Source organism: Polyergus mexicanus, unplaced genomic scaffold (genome assembly GCF_030449975.1).
Source record: "Polyergus mexicanus isolate NDT 795.1 unplaced genomic scaffold, iyPolMexi1.0 SCAF_15, whole genome shotgun sequence".
In the NCBI taxonomy this organism is placed as follows: Eukaryota; Metazoa; Arthropoda; class Insecta; order Hymenoptera; family Formicidae; genus Polyergus; species Polyergus mexicanus.
In genome coordinates, this window is record NW_027223335.1 from 4,909,361 (window position 1) to 4,929,278 (window position 19,918).

Consider the following 19,918-nt stretch of genomic DNA (forward strand, 5'->3'; position numbering starts at 1 on the left):
TACGATACCTTTAATTAATTAGTATATTTAACACACTTGTTCGTATTCAATACCACACGTTTTGATACTTTTGAAAGAACGTTTTAATACTTATTAACAATATAAATATCCGGCATTTCAACATCAACAATTCATTAAAACGCAACAAAGCGACAATTTATTTTCAGATATGATATTCTTGCTCGATGCTCGTTTCTCTGAAAAATATTTATGTTCCACACTTTTTCATCGTTAGAACCCTCCCAGTGGGTACACCTTGACGTTGGTGGGAGGGCTTAGTACCTGAAAGGTTTATCCTGAAAGGGAAGCTAAGTACCCAAACGGTTCTTAACGTTTCCGATCGCTTTTCTCGTCTTAATTAATTCGGAAGTTTCACGCGTTCAAGTTCGCGAGTACTATCCAAAATAGTTTCACGCATTCAAATGAAAATGTCGTCCAAAGCGTCGCGCGTGTGAACCAACAGATCCTGACAATTTGAGAGGAGGAGGAAGAGGAGGAGGAGGATGTTTAAGGGATGTATCAGATACCAGCGAAACTACCCTTAGGTATTTATTATTTATATATCAGTTGTGTATGAATCATGTACGCGCATTAATTGGATTCATTTATTTGAATAATTTAAACAAAAGATATTTAAAAAAAGAGAGAATTTTATATATAAATCTTATAAGTTTCTATTTAAAAATGAAAATATTTTTAGAGTTTATAAAATTATTCCGTATTTATATATTTGCTTATTATTATACGCATCGGATATGAAATGTGCGTACAATAATAATTTTTTTGGAATATTAATTATTTTCGACGCTGCTATATAATTTTTAATTTTTATATTTATGGATCAATGTAGGTCTTCAACCTTCTATCATCAATATTATCCCACTATTGCGCATCAGTTGATAAGCGACAAACTTTTCTTTTAAGATAACGGATTTTAAATGTAGGTAGTAAATCCATTGCCTTAAAATGAATGAGCTAGAAAAAATTAAGCCGAATAACTTTGAATAAATTCTTTCAATATGCATTTATATATTGTAAGAATAAATTTAAATATAAATTAAAGAAGAAATAGTATAGAAAGCATTTGTTTTAATTAATGAATTTTATCTAATTTATTTAATAACAAAGTGCTAATAATTTTATTAATCGCACGTAGTGGTGGTAATTTATTCTTATAACGCGCGCCAATTTTATCCTAATTTTTTTATAGCTCATCCATCTATATTCTAAAACCTATTTAGTAGAAACTTTTTAAAATTTGCTTTCACTGTTGTAAAGCCAAGTTATCAGTCAGTTAAATTACATGTAACATAATGATAAATAACATATAAGTATTTTATTTTATTTTATTATAAATTACATGAAAATTTTATGAAAATTTAAATCGATCAATTTTAATTGATAATTTAGATTTATATTAGTCAAAGAAAATTATATTAAAACGACATTTAACGAACTATCGGAATCAAGTGTAAAACATTTACGCTTATTAGCCGGCGACAATAATTAGCCAGGAACAGGAATATTTCTCTTTTCTCGATCTTTAATAGAGATCAAAGTAGCTAAATATAATTAAAATAAATGACCAGAAGGAACAAATGGTAGATCCAATAATGGCTCGAAGAATGATATAAACTATGAAAAGTAAATGGCCAATACTGGCCAGAATACGAAATGTATGTAAAATATATTAAGGCTTAACAAATTAAATTTTATGCCTATTAAAATTTTTTTATGTTGTTTCATAAAAACGAGATAATTTTCTACGATAAATTTAAATTCATACTCGTAAGATTACAAGTGGCTTTATTAACCACTTGTAAAATTTGTCCGGAGGCAGGATAAAAGCTATGCTTAACATGATGTTTCGCGTTAGTTCCTTTGAATTAGTTACACAAATCGCGCGAAAGCCAATGGACTATGTGGGACGACCATGAAAGGAAACTCGCGGGGAAAACGAGCTCGTAAAATCTTGCGTGGCAGCTTTGAAGCGTGCGCTCCTATAAATTACATCGCGTTGAGGACGTTCAAGAGAAACTCGCGGCGGTTTAAATCGCCGTTACAACGAACGGCACTTATACGTCCGTGATTAAAAGGCGAAACGATCGGATAAAATATTCGCAGAACTGGAGCGGCCTCGGAATTTCGCGTACATAACGTCGGATAGATATCGGTCGGCATGTATGAAAATATACGAAACGCGACACGAACTATCTATCTTTCTCGGTAGATATTACCAGACTTGTCTATCCGCACAACGGAGATGCATTTTTCCACGGCTTTGTGAACGTTTTACAATGCACCGTGGCAAAGTAAAACGCTACAATAATTCTCCGTCCAACTGCGCTCGATATGCCTTCTTATCTGCTTTGTAAGATAAATGTATCGGATTTGTCGTAGCATTATCTATATATGGACTATCGCAAGAATTATGATACATAATAACGGAGTATGGTATGAATTCTCGATTAAAATAAACCGACAAAAATCATTTCTTTTATTCACTCGAATTTCAAAAATATAGAATATATGTGATATAAAACTCTCTTAATTCTTGTTACGCGTTCAATAACATATTGGAAAATGGAAAAATCTTGGATATTATTCGATATAAACTGTTAAATTGTATAGTCTAATCTTATCAATGTCCGATATATATGTATGCATCTTCATATCTGACAAAAAACGAAAAATTTTTAAAAAATGCATTAATTATCATCATTCATTAATTCAAATATTTGAAAAATTGACACTTGAAATCCCAAAATATTAACATAATATAGGTTTTTCATTTATATATATATATTTTTTTTTTCTTTAATATTTCTGAAAGAGAGCGCTGTTTTGTCAAAAAATCACGACATATCCTTTTTAGTAAAAAGAAAATTTATCGATCGACATTTTCGAGAAAAGAAAATTGCTGTTCACAAACTGGAAGCGGAAATTGCGTAAACTAAAATTACAAACAAATATTTACTTAAAAAGTTCAAACTTGCCACAATATTTTCCTCTCCTCATCCTTTTATTTTTCAAAAAGTTGTTTATTTCTTCGAGACGATAATATATTGCAATAATAATTTTTCTTGTTTAAGAAATGCTTTTATATATATCGTTTTCGCTTTTACATATATTGATCTCGTCACATTTGCGCATCAAATATAAATATTCATGGAAAATGCATATCCGTTTTGAATCCGTTTCTATCATTTCTGCCACGATAAATAAATAAAATAAATAGGTCTGTATTACGCTAATAACATGCCGTAAAAACGTTGAAAATTTAATAATTGTTTACGAGAGGATAATATAAACGTATTAAAAGTATATTTTCATCGAACACATTTCGAGACGTAATCGTCGTTGTGAAGCGGAAAATTTCATTATCGCCATTTCTGTTTTACGCGTGTCGAGTATGCCTTTGACATTAGCCATTCATTTTTTTATTATGCATAACGTTCGTCACATTCGAACAAACGTGTGCAAGTAACGCCCGCAATCGTTAATTTCACCGCTGATATCGCTTCAAAAATCACACAGAAGCTACGGAAACCGTAAACATACGACTCGCCTGTACAATCAATACAGGCATAGGAACAAGATAATATAGAATAGTGATGGTTACCATCGTATCGTATTCTTCAGATCAGAAAAAAAAAAACAAAAATAAATATTTTTTTTAAAACAGCATAAATTTCATAACAGAATTCAATTAAGATTTAGTTCTCCGATAAGAAATTTGAAAAAATTACCAATTAATATATTTTTACGTATTTTATTGTAGGTTGCATCTATTTATGCTTTGTTAATAATTTTACGCTTGAGTGATTTAGATATTTTAATTATGCTTTCAAGTTATATAAAGCTTTTAAATGTTTCATCGGTTAAATAAATATTTCTTTTTCATATTTCAAACGCAGCGATTTGCAGCTGCTTTAAATACAGCGAGAAAAGCATTAAATATAGATGGAACCGTTTCGTAACAGAAATGTCGAAATTCGATGTACAGAGATTTAAAAAAAAAAAAAAAAAAGTTTGAAGATCAAATGAAACCAAAAAAATAGAAAGAAATATTTATTTAGCAAGGAGCGGTATTTGGTCAGAATGTAAATAAGTAAACAAGCCATAAAAATGAATTAGCCGAAACCAATGCCCGAATACGATCGTAATAAATGCTACGAGCAAGGTGGCGCATTTTAATCAATGGAGATAATTCATCCTATATGAATTGTACGCGAAGAACGTTAGCAACATCGACAGTTTTAATTGGACCGAAGGATCATCGAGCGATTCCTCGCAAGCTTTCGATATCAATCGAGAAGTTTCTTAATAGCCGAGATCTGACTCGAGATGCCGCGCGAGAGGCCAAGTTATTTACGCCCTACGTCGTTATTAAAATTTCATAAAACGTCCGTCGATGTTATCGGTTCTTCTGTCGTGATACAGCCGACGTTCTCACCGTCGGTGTGATCTCAAAGCTTACTCGATATATCAAGGCAAGGTTCGCGCGGGGATCCAAATCCATTGAATGCAAAATCTGTGTGTACTGAGAACTTTTATATAATATAAAGTTAGTTATACATAAAAGTTTCTGAAAGGCGCCGGGAATACGTATATTTCACAACTCGCGTCTCCATTTGTATTAAAAAGTGTACTTGCTCTCTCTAAAAGAGAAATGCACAATCTATAAATTCAACATTTCAGCAACAAATTAAAAAAGTTTTCATCTTTTGATTATTACTCGTATATAATTTCGTATAATTGTATATTATCTTTAAAATGCGCACGATTTTGCAAGACAAAGTAGTTTTGAAATGATAATTTGCTTAATTCACGGAAATCTAACTTATTGTTAGAGATGTCTCTCCACATATACTGTTTTAAATAATTTTGTGGAATTTCTCTGTACACTGTAGTTCACAGCTCTTTCCATTAGCCAACCACAGAACGCAGAGTTTAGCAAGTACAAATAATATGCACAGGTTATTCAACCAAAGCATATACACCGGCTACAAAATTTCTATTAATCGTAACAGCGGAATTGTATAGAAAGCAATTTTCACAAAATTGGAAGATAATGACTCCTTGTCAAGAAACTTTACATATTTTTTAACGAAAATCTAAACATTTATAGTTTAAAATTATTTATAGAGAGCAAATATATATTCGTAAGATGGTACTAACAATAAATTAAATTATTTAAAAACTTTAATAATATAAATCAAGTTTCACTCTCTACAAAATAATATAAAAAAATTAAAATTAAAAAGAGTCTCTTAATAAATATTACTTTTAATATATTGACTAGTACTTTCTTTCAAAAAATAAAAGGACGAATCTTTGCGTCTCAATTTTTGTACGAGTGATGATCAATAGCGATTGCCAAAATAGAAAAATAATTTCTACATTGTGCGTCGACAAAAAGGATAATTGACGACGTGCGCATTTTACGAGCGACAAATCGAAAAGGTCTTTTTCCCTGGCGAAAGAAACTTTCAAACTTTGCCTTGTATCCGCGGAAAGAATCGAGCAGAGTCGGACCATTCATTCGTACGATTTGCAATTCAAAGCGAAAAGTAAGATTTCCCGGTGCACACCCGATATGCGCGGACTGGTATATGCCAGCTGCGTTTCGAAATTTAACATCAATACCTTATAACTGAATTAATCACTGCATATTAATGAGAAACGAACTTGGCGTTATAATGTCGCAATTATAATATCGACCATAGAAAATCGTCGATTCGAAAGAGGTCGACATTTTAGAAAACCATGTCTTTATTTCTATGCTCATTGTCAGCTTTAATTTGCAATTCACAATTTCAGTAACAAAAGAACAATTAGCATTCTGTCTCACGGCAGCGAGCTCACTAAAAATTTCAAAATAGAAATATATCACGAGTTTTACATTTATTATAAAATCATTTAGTCGTCTGTCGAAATAATAAGAGATATTTATATCAATCAACAAATTGATTATAATTAATGACATTAATAAGCGCGATGTTATAAATTTCAACGCGAGAATTTTAGAGTGTGCAGAAATGCGTCAGGTCGTATCGCGTAATGACATTTTCTACATAATTACATAAATTTACATCAATATTAACATACAAAATAATAATGACTAACAAGTTTATCATTTTCATAAACTATTGAAATGTAACGTTATAATTGATTACATAGTTTGTAACAAGAATTTAATTTCATAAATCAAAGAATTAATGATTAAATCTAAAGTATAATTAATGGAACCTATATATCGTGTGTGTGCTAATTATTTGTAACTTTTCCCCTTTTCCACAATTTATTAAGTCATAAGCTGTCAAAGTTAAATTAGATCTGTTACACACAATATACGATTTCATGGAGGGAATTTCATATTTTGTTAGAGAAAAAAATTTCTGCAAAAAAAGCTGTCTCGTATATGAGAATTTGTGCTGTTATTGGTTAAAGCGTCAAATGAGAAAACATTAAGATATGTGATGGCTACATAAAAAATATAATAACAGTCGTAGCATCGTATGATATTATACAATATTATTGCCGTGTAACGTGTACAGGTTTGTTCCATTGGAACACTTTTCATTCGACACAATTCTATATCATAATTTCGGATATTATTCGCACGTGAAATGACATAGCAGAAATAACAAGAATATTCGCGTTAGAAATATACATCCGCGTATAGGAAATGGAGGTAAATGTATTGACCACTGTCCAGTATTACCAGCGTTATATAAAAGGAAAGCGAGAACAGCAAAGAGACATAAACGTGATAAACGCTCCGCACCGTATCACTGCAATATAACATATAACATATACAGCCACCATATATACAATAATAGATAATTATAAATTAATGGAAATGAATGATACTGCACGCGAACCGTGATATTAGAATATATCAGAATATAATTCTTTAAAAGCAACTATGATTATTTATATGAGAAAAATATGAGAAAAAGTGACTGTATATATACACACACAGGGTGTCCTCAATTTAAATGGCAAAACTTCAAGAGTGTATAGGGGACCGAAAAGCTAAGACAGAAAGTCCTTTAGAGATTTGCTCGTTTTTGCTCCATTTTGGAGAAAATCACAAAAATAGAAACAAAATAAGTTCTCGTTTTTTTATTTATTTATTTCCATTTTATTTATGTTATCATCTATTTAATGCAGATATTGTTCAAAATGTTGCCCTCTTGCAGCAATGCAAGCATTAACATCTAGCACTGACCTCATTAATCGCAGCTAGACTTTGTTCTAGTGATATTTGGTGCACTAATTGCTCTCTTGAATTGATTGGCGCCGTAAAGGATAACAAAGTGTTTACATATGTAAGGAACCTTGAAGCAGAAAGTTATTCGATGCCAATCAACTCAAGAGAGCAACTGACAATGAGAGTATGAATTTTTGCGATTTTCTCTAAAATGGAGCAAAAACGAGCAAACCTCTAAAGGACTTCTTGTCTTAGTTTTTCGGTCCCCCATACGCTCTTGAAGTTTTGCCATTTAAATACAGGGGGACATCCTGTAAAATTTATATTACACATAAAGTGTATAGCGGGAAAAAGACGGATCGAAATTATTTTATCTTAAAAATTTAGATACAAAACGATACATCTCTTTTACACAAGTAAACACTTGATATAAATGCTACAGTGTTCTTTTCGCATAATAAATGTAATTTCAAGATCGCAACGCGCGGCCACTCGAATTTATGCCTCTTTAAATCCTACTATTTGACGCAATAATTTATACCGGTAATCGGTTTTTTCATACGTTCCATTAGACCTTTAATAATGTCGTTTTCTACAACAGCTCTCTCCCTGCGGTAAGAAGTGTCCGACGCAATAATACCGTGAGTAATTATTAAATTTGCATTCTTTCATTTACGTGAGCGGGAATCGCATCGTCATGCAAAACGAATAAACGAAAAATAGAACGTCGTGTGATGTAATCAAAAGAGACATTTTTCTCTTTCGCATTCAGCGTTAACCGTATGCGCAGCAAATACACTTTGAAATTTGAATTCCTTACATATTTTCTTCTATATCTCTTAACGAAAAGATATATAAAATGTCGTTAATTTCGAAATATTTATACAGTTAATGTTAAAAGTGGAGAGCTACGGAGAAGAATGGCGTCCGAATAAATTATCGTTACAAATTGATTTCAAGTTTGGTCGAGAAATTTTAGATTGAAAAATTGGCAATCGTTCTAAAACATCGTACATTAATTCAGCATTATCTTTTTTTTCCGCTCGCCGTCTTTATTTAAGATTTTAAAGGATCTCGTAAAAAGAGCATACTGACATAGACGCGCATGTTGCTAATATCGTTAGTATAGAATTAGTGTCGACTAAATCCTTTCCATTCCTGACGGTATTTTTCATCCGATAAAAATTCACGCGATATCTCAAGAACGCTAAATCAGCATGCAGAGCAAGCTTTGTTAATATTCTTTATGATATTCGCTGAATGAATATCTCTCGTCGTGGTAATCGCCGAATATACGCGTGTTTTTATCGTTTGAAAACTTATAATATCAAAATGAAATTAATTCGGTTAAAAGATCCGGGAAATAAGGACTACCGACAATGCGATGCTTGTGACATTAAAATTTTTATCCGACTTCACGCTCCAATTAAAGGAACCATTGAAAAGCACAGTTATTACGTCGCTGCGATTCATAATTTCTAAATAGCGATCCTGCTTTATCAACTTTTTCAACTTCAATGTAACAGTCTCGCGTTTCTTCGCCGATTCGCGGAGAACGAAAGTTTAATAATGATTCTCCGAATATAGTAAGGGCGTGAAGATGTGGGCGTTAAGAAATAAAAGAGATAAACGTTTTGCACACGTTGCGAGTTGCAATGTTAGCAATATCAGCTCGAAACGAAGAAATTTCAGAAAGAGGAAGGAAAGAAGTCGCTCCGGCGACGAACAATGGGACAAAAGGGAACGTGTGCTAACTTCATGAGTGCATCGGAATCGGTAATAATATCCTTAAGCAAAGACAACGAATTAAGAAGAGAAAAAAGAAATATGCCAGAGTAAAAGATATAATTCGCTATTCATTAAATATTTGAAAAGTTACAGAAAATTTAAAAAGAAAAAAATATATAATATCGATTCATAAATGTTCATAATTGCACGAACAGCAATACTATAAGATATTCTGAACAATAGGCGCGTTAATCTTTATACATTTTCAAAGAAAATAATGGTATTGACAAAAGAACAGAAACATCGAGCAACCCTTGCGAGACCACGTGTAAGACGCGATATTATCATTCCATCCTCCGCGTTTGCTCTTACAAAAATTCTCGTCCCGCAACAAAACACGAATGCATTGAGAGGATATAGATGGGGGAAATGCGAGGAATCCATCTAGGGGAATTACAGGATGATGCGCGGTGGTTTGTTCAAATATTCCACCGATGTATCCGATACGCGTCTGTGATACGATCTCCTCCCTCGCGTGCAGATGCAGGCGCGGGATAGATCCATCGCATGATTCATGCAGCTCGTGTGTAGCTTTCCGAAAAGCACGGCCGCTATTTGGCAGATCTTTCCATTGACAATAGGGAGACAGAGGAATGGCTCCTGTCAAAAGCCCCATCTTGAAATCCAATTTTGATCTTTGGATCGTCGTGCGCCTTCGACTCTATTTTTGCTCTAACGCGAACGCTTCGCATACTTGCACTCTAAATTTTTGCCGACATCCCTTCGACGCCAGTCGTATGAAATTTTTGGTGTTATTTGGTGTTATTCAGATTGCGCGTACTGCCTCTAACTTAATTTAACTTTATTAAATCTAAATTACGTAAAACTTTCTTTTATTCCAAGTATGAATAATTCATCGCGCCATATTTAATATCGCTTTAGTTTGAGCAAAAATTTCATATTATGATTACTTATTATAACAATTTCTAATTATAGTTACTTATATCAACAGTTATCTTTAACCTTTCCAAAGCAAACAAAGACTAGCGTTAATTATCAAGAGATTGTGAGAAATCGATTAAGTGCACTTTACGACTTCAAGTAGGTGCTTCAAAGGTTGCAGAAGAAGCAGCTGCGCGCTATATCCGCGAACGAAAAGTACGGTCGCTATCGCCAATAAATATCTAACAATTTCCAATATGACCTGCATGGTCGGTAGCAAGAAAGCAATCGGAAAGGATAACGGTGAAACGAAGTAATTTCAAGTTGTTTGTTTGAACGAAAGAAATTATGTTATCGTTGCCATTATATTAATTTTTCTACCCCATGATCGGATTTCGTATTATGCAACGAGAAAATAATGGACATTTTCATAGTGACAACGATATTCTAAAGTTGAACGTGAAACGATAATGAACAAGATGCTGTGCAATCTCATTTTCACTCAACAAAGAAAATAGACTTTGATTTAATTAAATTTTTTTTTTTCTGTTTAACAATCGATGTATAGAATTTTGTGGAAATTTTTATATCAGTTTTTTTTTTCCCCCTATCGGAATCGAATATTTTATAAACAGTAGCAATTTTTATTTAAAAATTATATTTAATTATTAAGACACGCAGAAAGATAATGATATTCGCTGCAATTTGACACGACGTGCGCACGCTCGTATTTTCACTAATGAGCGATTGTATGACGCTGAGATTCGTTAATATTCGGTTGCTCGTTTATTGTTGAATTTTCTTGAAATATAATGATGCGTCTACGTGCGTTGTTTCTGCCAGGCTTCCTCCCCTCCCCTCCCCCCCATTTGTCACGAACTTAATGCACCTTAATGATATTCTGTTCAACGTTTCTATTGCGAGTTGACATTGCAATCGCTGTATAAAAGCGAAACCGAATGATAACTTTTTAATATCCGAAATTAATAATTTTTAATAAACTCAGAATGAATATAATAGTCATCGAACTGTACGCCTTTGAAAAAAAAAGATAATTTTTTTGGAAAAATTGTCCAAAATTAGTTGCCGCGACGTGCTTTGGCAACGAATGTTTGTTCGTTGAATAGCGTATTGTGTGTGTGAATGACGCTCAATTCTTCTCGCGTGAAAGTCGCGACAGAGGCGTGAAAGAGCACAGCTGTTTGCCGTGTCACGCTAATGCTCGCGGTAGGTAGAATCAGATAAAAACCGGTTAATCCATCTTATGTCGCGCTCGTGTTGCTTACAAGCATTAAATTACAAGATTTACGACAGCATCACGGGTGCATTAGTTACGATAAATTAGTTAAATCGGCGGTTGAAATTTTTGCTCATTCAGCTTTCATCTAGATGAGAATGAGAGCTGCGTAATTACAGAAATAAGCAGCTCTATTATATTATATTATAAAAAGTTGCACCTTACTTATCGTACAAACGATCTCAATTATACTGACGTAAAATCAACGTACAAATTATACGAGATTTCTTTTATATAAATTTTTTCATTGTGTAGAATAATCATTTTTTCTAATATCTTTTTTTTTCTGATTAATTCGCGATATATTTCTAAATATTATATCGCGATATTATTTCTGAATAGAAATTTGATCGAAAGGCATCATCAAAGTTGTAGCTTTTCAATATATAAAACGTTAAACATGACATCAATAAAATTAAATCTCTTTACGTTATATTATATAATATTTTTTAATACTTTCTGTGTAGTTCAATTGTATTTTAAATATATCTGTGCGGAAAAAAATTAAGCTTTACATTCATTAAATAATTCGTGATCAAAAGGACTGCAGCTCTGAAATCATAATTTCAGCGTAATTTATAATTCTGATAGTTCTATATATGTAATCTGTATTTGCGAATGTGTGCAGCATAAGTGCACTTAAAGCAAATTTATCAACATACCGGATCATTTATACGGAATGTCGCTAATTAACTGCAAAATATTAACATAGAATTCCGTTTTCAGGATATAAGTACTCGCAACATTCCTAATTAAAATAGATAACGAGTCGCGTAAAACGAATAAAATGAGCGACTTTTCCGAACTTTCGCGTTAACGCAAATCGCATTACGTAAAATGCCTTAATGTCGGAATTTTAAGAACGATTTCCTTTATTCATTAGGTTTTTTTTAATCAACGAGAGCAATTCGCTTGACGCGCTTTAAATGAATTTTAAGAACGGTTCCTCTTTTTTATTCATTAGGTTTCTTTTTCTTTTCTTTTTTTTTTTTTAAAGTCGACGAGAACAATTTGTCGTTACGTTTACATATTTAAATTTGCATAAATTTTCCTCCCAAAAGAAGAGAATAATTAAAAGTGGTAATTGTTGATGTACTCACCTTTGCGAAGTCAATTTTTAGCGTGCAGCAGCCGGAGTATATGTCTGCTCCATGTAGCGTCTCTTTTGCTCTGGTTGCTGATTCCACTGAGTCAAACGTGATTATCAGAAAGATCAGTTAAGGATATATGACAATTTGCGTAAAATTGTGTAAAAAGATAAAGATGCTTCACGAACGTAGAATTTACTGTACGTTATAATTACTATGTTTTAATTTATACGATACGTAACTCAATTTGAAACTATTACACCTTATTTAATAAATGCCTATATATATCAGTTTAATAGCATTTGTATATAAAAGTAAAAATTAAAGATGCGATAAATATCATTAAAAATTGCTCGTCGCACAAATGACATTGTGTGTGGATTGTAATTTTCACCAAGAGCTTTATGGGAAACATGTAAAAATGTAGCATTCTGACAGCACAAAAATTTCACAGAGTCCATCACAGTGTCACAATGTTATTTTCCTGCAAAGTGGTCGTCACGCGGTATAAACCGGCGATAAAAGCCGGCGTGACGCGAAGTTCTAACGAATTTACGGTCACGCGAAACGCGGCTCGACTATTATTCGGATCATAATAATGCGGGATATATTCCGGCAGGTGGATTTACTGAAAATACGATGCGCTTCCCTCGGCAGTAAAGCTCGAAGCGCGTTGAACGAGTTCGCGAACAGAGCGTGGAAAGAGTTCGTAGCGAAAAAGTCGAATCTCCGTCGAGTCTCCGTCAACCTCGAATCCCTCTTATAAATCTTCATTACGTCGTAATAACAGCGCATGTCTTGACAAAGTTTCCTCGGTTTTCGGGAAAGCGTGTCAGAGACGGAGACTTGATCCCGCGGGCTTTCGAGTTCGCCGAGCTCGATGTAAGGGGTGACCCTTAACCCGCACGCTTACCGTGCAGTTGCCTCGAAGTTATCCATGCTATACTATGTGTAAATCAAATTCGCGAGAAACGCGAATGGTTTGCTCGTGTAAACCGTTTCCCGGTCATGTTGCTCGCGCGCGCCGTCAAACTCAAACATGTTCTTTAAATCAGTTTTCTTATGTAATTGTTTGTAGAAATTTCAGTGTAAATATTTCTTTCATAAATATAAACTTCAATCGATATGTTTTGAATAAAATTCCTAGTAAAATATACATAATAACATATATATAATAACAGAAAAAATTATTCTTAATTTTGAAAATTGAAGAATTCCGGAAAATTGAGAAGAATGTTAAGAGATAATAAATTACTGCATCTCTTAAATGATTCAGAAGAAAATTGCAATATATAACTTTTTTTTTTTTTTAAATATTTATGATATATAAATATATATATGTAAAAAAATAATTTTTATATTACTTTTTTTTTTTTTTTACGAAATAAATAAAAATCCGATTATTATTCTTATCCAGAAATTTCGTTATACGTTTCATCAAAAAGTTTACAACTTTGATAATTCATTCTATACAAACACAAAGTATCTGCAGTCGTAAAATAATACCATGTTCCGCAAACAAGATATTAGCGGTACACTATCTTTCTCAGTGATTTGTTTCTGTGTGATTACTCAGTGATTACTGCGGCGCGGCAGCGCGAGCATCGCTGATTTTAAAGTGTTAATTTACACAATTGAAATTTACACACGTACCTTCTGAGAAGCGTTAAAACACAAACCGCCGAAATCGCAGGCGAAATGGCCAACGGAACAAAAATGTTGTAAAAATAAAATGTATTGCAAAGGATATTCAACCATGGCCTGTACGCCGTTTTTCTTGAATATTACGATGCGTTGCACCTGCCCGCTGGGCGCGCTGATCGTGTGCAACACTTCCTGCAACAGAAAAGAGGAATGCACTTGAACAGATGCACGCTAAATATTTTAAGACGATATATCCGCGCTTTGTCGATTTAGGTGATGGTGCATCATCTCTCGGCAAGCCTCAAATTAATTTTCATGTTTAAACGTAACTCGAATTTCAAATAAAGTGATTAAGAAGAAGAATAATCACATCTAATGCATTATCGATTTGTGAGAATAAATGTATAAAAAATATTTCGTTAATAATTTTCTGAAAAATAAAGAAAAATAAGAAAATTTTTATTCAAATTTAAAAACATTTTCTGACGTAAATGTTCTCGTTTAGGATACATTTTATTTCAAGCCTAACGCAGTTCAGACACTTAATTAAATTTTTCCATTTTCTTCTATTATATCATGTCGTTCGATTACTATGCAGAAAAGTTTGTATTCTATAAAATTCTACGATTACTTATTATTTAGAAACTTCATGTTGATATTTCAACAACTAGAACAATTCTCATTCTTCTTAATCCGTCATTGAAACCTGTCATTAAGAGGAGTGGCGATAATTCTGAAGCATTTCGTACCTCCGTTAACCTATTTCTAGTACATGATCGATGCATCGTCGTATATCATGCGCTGCAAATCGAATGAAGTTTACACGTTCCGTTCTCCAGGGATATCCCGACATGCGCGACGTATGCAAAGTGTTCGATACAAGTTGGATCGTTTACTCGCGCGATACTTGCAACAGAGGCAAACAAGAAGTTTATGTAGCGCGGATAAATTGCGAATTAAAAGTTTAGGGAGAGTTTGGGTGAGACACAAGTCCCAAACTGCATTTCAACGCATCCGCGAATATCGCCACGATTAGCGTATCAAGCAACGTTACATTGTCCTTCGGCAAAAAAATCAATTTTATTGTAGCAACTATTTCATTTCATAAGCGCCCATGCATACAATACACACATACACGTGCAAAATATTATCGTATTGCTGTAATTTTTTATCATCTAATATATAAATATAATACGAGTTTATTGATTCTTAACAAGGAGCCGAGTCAGATGATTACATGAATTTATGAATGTTAAATATATATTGTAGATGCATGTAAGTGACGAATACTATCACTTGAGAATTAGGTTAACTAGACATTGTAACAGAGAATAGGAGACGCTAAGGAGAGAGAACAAGGGAGAAAACAGAGTTGCAACATATCCGACTGGCACTGATTTACATTGCAATTAGCACTCTCTAATTCAATCCTTAATCCGTAATGTCTTGTGAAAGTAACAAGGAGATATTTGAAGATTAACGTAAATTAATATGATAAATTGCAACAATTATTCACAGCAACGTGAATAAATAATAATGCTTAATCTCTTTGCGATCGAATTAATTCTTCCTTCCTTGGTAATTTTTCGGATTAAAATACGTAGTAAACGAGCAACTTACAAAGAGAAGCGTTAACACGATGATTCATAGAGAATGATTAAAGCGTTCTTTCACCCACAAATCATGATGTCTAAAGCTGCGACGACGCGAAAGAAATTGTTAAGCATCTCGTAAATGTGTGGATGGATCGCGATATCCTTTATTTCAAAATAGTCGATAATTGAGAACATTTAACGCGGAGCAAATGCGTGTTTACCTGTCGAGATGCCAACGGAGGAAATCTCGAATTTGCACGGCACGAGCGACGACAGGACGTGGCTCGTCGCCAAAGTAGCTTCCCTGTGAATTCCCCGCGCAGCAACATCTTTCGCGCGGCTAGACGAAAACATGCAACTAGTGAGTCGCATCTAGTGAGTCACGTCGTTTATCCGAGAAAAATACAGTCGCGCCGCGACACTTTAATGCAGTTTCGACGCGCGAGACAGACCGTATATTATCTCATGCTCGCGATTAGTCATGCGATCAGACAATTGAGACGCAACGTCTGAACAAAGCGAACGAGATTGTCGACTGAATACACAATCTCCTCTTATAAAAGCTTAGTCTTTCGATGTTTGAGTAGTTGACTTGTTTCATTATAACGCATTGGATTTAATTGCGCGATTGTTAGACAGATTAATATTTTACACGATCTTTTTTAATTATTTAATTCGCTAATCTGTCAAAAAGCACCTGCTAATCTATTTTTTAGTTATCTTTATAAGGAGATAAATGAGAGGTTTGCTGATGGTAGAGGGCGAAGAAGGGGGAGGAAGGAAGAGAAAAAGATAGAGAAGAGTGGAGGGAGGCAGTGAGGGAGAGAGGAGAGAGAGAGGGAGGGATTGAGGAAGAATGAGACAGAGGAATTTAAATGGCTTGGGCGAATAAAGAATAATTAGTTGCTGCAGAGAGTTATTATAAAATCAATTAGCTGTAAGGGAAACGGAAGTCTCGGCGAGAGAGCGAACGGTTAGTTTAAGAGTAAATTTAAGTTAGTATAGATTTAAATTTAAGTTTAAATCAGGATTTAAGTTGCGTCGATGCGAGTTGTGTAGGTGTATTTTATTTTATAAATTTAGATAAGTCAAGCGGTCTAGCCTTTAATTGTAAAGATTTTAATAGTTAAGTCTATGTCGATTAATCATTGCAAAGAAGCGGTTGTCATGTTAATGTGAGAAACGATCGTTACTTTGTAACCTTTCTATTCTATTCTAATTATCTTTACAAAACTTAATTGAATGCTACATAAAATATAGCGAATAAACTATATATCTTTTGTATTTGCGTGATCGTACAAGCCAAATAAAGAGTAGTTTGACCATTTGCACGAGCATCATACAACGATCGTTAAATAGAAGCAGAAATTAAATTCAATTTTTTTCCCAACAACTCGAGCCTTCACACGGCACTCGTCAGGGCTTTACGAAAGGTGGAAAGGTCGACGCGATAATTAAATTCCCGAAAAAAAAAAAAAACAGAAGAAACGCGAGGCACACTTGATTATGTAAAACCATTGCCGTATTCGGCGAACGGTCGAGTAAATTTTTATATGCGTCGCTCGCCGGCGCATCCCGCGCCATGCGTCATGTAATATGTATGATCCGTTGCATTTCAGATTGGCTTATGAATAGGAGCGAGCATTCGCTCGCATCGTTGCCTGGTTGTTCGCGTTTTCGGAAATTGCACGCGCACGGGACCAACACACCCGAACTTAATCGTCCATAGTGTTGCACCGGGTTGGTTGTCCGGGTCGAGGAACCCCTTTTGTGCCGCAACGTGCGAGATACGACGCGAGAAGGAGAGATCTTTCGGGGATGGGTCGCGGTATAAATTCAGAAGCGGACGCTTCCGCAACAAACACAAAGCCACCGTTTGCACGAAGGCGATAGGATGAGCTCGTTGGCTCGCTCGACGGGATCGCGATAAGAAAGGCACGTAATCCTTTGTCCCGCGAAGATGCATTCGCCGGAGCGAAGCGCATCAAAGAACCGCGCCTCGGTACAACGTGATTTACTAAACCGGCTTATCTGTCGCGTTTTCGCGACGGAAGAATGTCGGCCCATAAAGGAGGACCGTTTTAATATCGTCGAAATCAATGTCCGAAATGTTAGAAATAATCAAAGCCTTTAAACTATGGAAAATTTTAAACAGTTTGCAACCGAAAATGTTAAGACTAGAGTATAAAAAGAAAATATGAGTAAGACAAATTGTGTCTTGTATCAACAATAATAAAAATCTTGAAAAAAGAAATTATTGAGATAATATATATATATATATAATGTAGATATTATTTTATAAAAATGTTTCTTAAATCAGCAGCAAATAAATGATTGTGAAAAAAAAGATAACTTGCATTTATGGAGCAAAATACACACGACGATTACTTGTATGGAAGATGTAAGAGTCCCAAGTTTCTCATATTCTCAGGTTGAATAATAGTGCAGTCTGTAGGATGGCTAAGGAGTTTAATTCTCGTTCTTGAGCAGGTCAGGCACTAATAATAGATCTGGTTCGTCGGAGGGCATCAATCTGCGTGTCGCGCGCGCGCGCGCGGTCGAGAAGCGTATCGTGTATACGTGTGTGAAGTTTGCATCTCAAGTGTTAGCATCTCACAAATAAACTTCATATTAACTAGCATCCAGCATAGTTCCATAGTTCTTGATAGGTTTTAACAATAGTTCCGTCTAATTTACTATTAAAATCGTATTTTTAAGAAATGAGATGCTAACTTCCGGTAACATCTGATAGCATCTCATCGTATTTCGAATATTTGATCATGGGGGAGTAGGATTCCGTGGAGTTTTACAGCCTAGACACATTCTGTCAATAGTTCTGACGATTAAATTCTGTAGAAAGTAATTTATCGTCACAAAACCCATCTAATCCGCGCTACTGGCACCTTACTTTCAAAAATCGGAAGTTTTATTAACAGTTCTATTTGCATCCCGAAGAGTTCTATCGATAAGTATTAAGGCCCGAAGCTGTAAAACCAAAAATGAAAAAGTTCTGGCCACTTTTAGTTATACGCTCTTAAAAAATTTCTAAGTCCCGAGGGGTTGATATTTTTTTCTAATTTTCGAAGTTCTAATGGTAGTTCTATTTGCATCCCGAAGAGTTCTATCGATAAGTATTAAGGCCCGAAGCTGTAAAACCAAAAATGAAAAAGTTCTGGCCACTTTTAGTTATACGCTCTTAAAAAATTTCTAAGTCCCGAGGGGTTGATATTTTTTTCTAATTTTCGAAGTTCTAATGGTAGTTCTATTTGCATCCCGAAGAGTTCTATCGATAAGTATTAAGGCCCGAAGCTGTAAAACCAAAAATGAAAAAGTTCTGGCCACTTTTAGTTATACGCTCTTAAAAAATTTCTAAGTCCCGAGGGGTTGATATTTTTTTCTAATTTTCGAAGTTCTAATGGTAGTTCTATTTGCATCCCGAAGAGTTCTATCGATAAGTATTAAGGCCCGAAGCTGTAAAACCAAAAATGAAAAAGTTCTGGCCACTTTTAGTTATACGCTCTTAAAAAATTTCTAAGTCCCGAGGGGTTGATATTTTTTTCTAATTTTCGAAGTTCTAATGGTAGTTCTATTTGCATCCCGAAGAGTTCTATCGATAAGTATTAAGGCCCGAAGCTGTAAAACCAAAAATGAAAAAGTTCTGGCCACTTTTAGTTATACGCTCTTAAAAAATTTCTAAGTCCCGAGGGGTTGATATTTTTTTCTAATTTTCGAAGTTCTAATGGTAGTTCTATTTGCATCCCGAAGAGTTCTATCGATAAGTATTAAGGCCCGAAGCTGTAAAACCAAAAATGAAAAAGTTCTGGCCACTTTTAGTTATATGCTCTTAAAAAATTTCTAAGTCCCGAGGGGTTGATATTTTTTTCTAATTTTCGAAGTTCCAATGGTAGTTCTATTTGCATCCCGAAGAGTTCTATCGATAAGTATTAAGGCCCGAAGCTGTAAAACCAAAAATGAAAAAGTTCTGGCCACTTTTAGTTATACGCTCTTAAAAAATTTCTAAGTCCCGAGGGGTTGATATTTTTTTCTAATTTTCGAAGTTCTAATGGTAGTTCTATTTGCATCCCGAAGAGTTCTATCGATAAGTATTAAGGCCCGAAGCTGTAAAACCAAAAATGAAAAAGTTCTGGCCACTTTTAGTTATATGCTCTTAAAAAATTTCTAAGTCCCGAGGGGTTGATATTTTTTTCTAATTTTCGAAGTTCCAATGGTAGTTCTATTTGCATCCCGAAGAGTTCTATCGATAAGTATTAAGGCCCGAAGCTGTAAAACCAAAAATGAACAAGTTCTGGCCACTTGGGCCCGGTGCTAAATTTTTTAAGAGCGTATAACTAAAAGTGGCCAGAACTTTTTTATTTTTGAGTACTCTGCGTTGATACCACTGCTT

The 19,918-nt window shown here is 34.3% G+C and overlaps 1 protein-coding gene across 2 annotated transcripts in view; it reads right to left on the minus strand.

Annotated features, from left to right (window-relative positions):
* The window catches only part of Sm (heterogeneous nuclear ribonucleoprotein L), a 144,333-nt gene that overhangs the window by 73,585 nt on the left and 50,830 nt on the right, over window positions 1-19,918 (minus strand). For both annotated transcript variants that reach the window (XM_070308287.1, XM_070308286.1), the window contains exons 4-5: window positions 14,025-14,110; window positions 12,287-12,383 (exon numbers count right to left, since the gene is read on the minus strand). In XM_070308287.1, coding sequence (XP_070164388.1) covers window positions 12,287-12,383; window positions 14,025-14,110 — 183 coding nt within the window. The remainder of the gene's footprint in view (window positions 1-12,286; window positions 12,384-14,024; window positions 14,111-19,918) is intronic.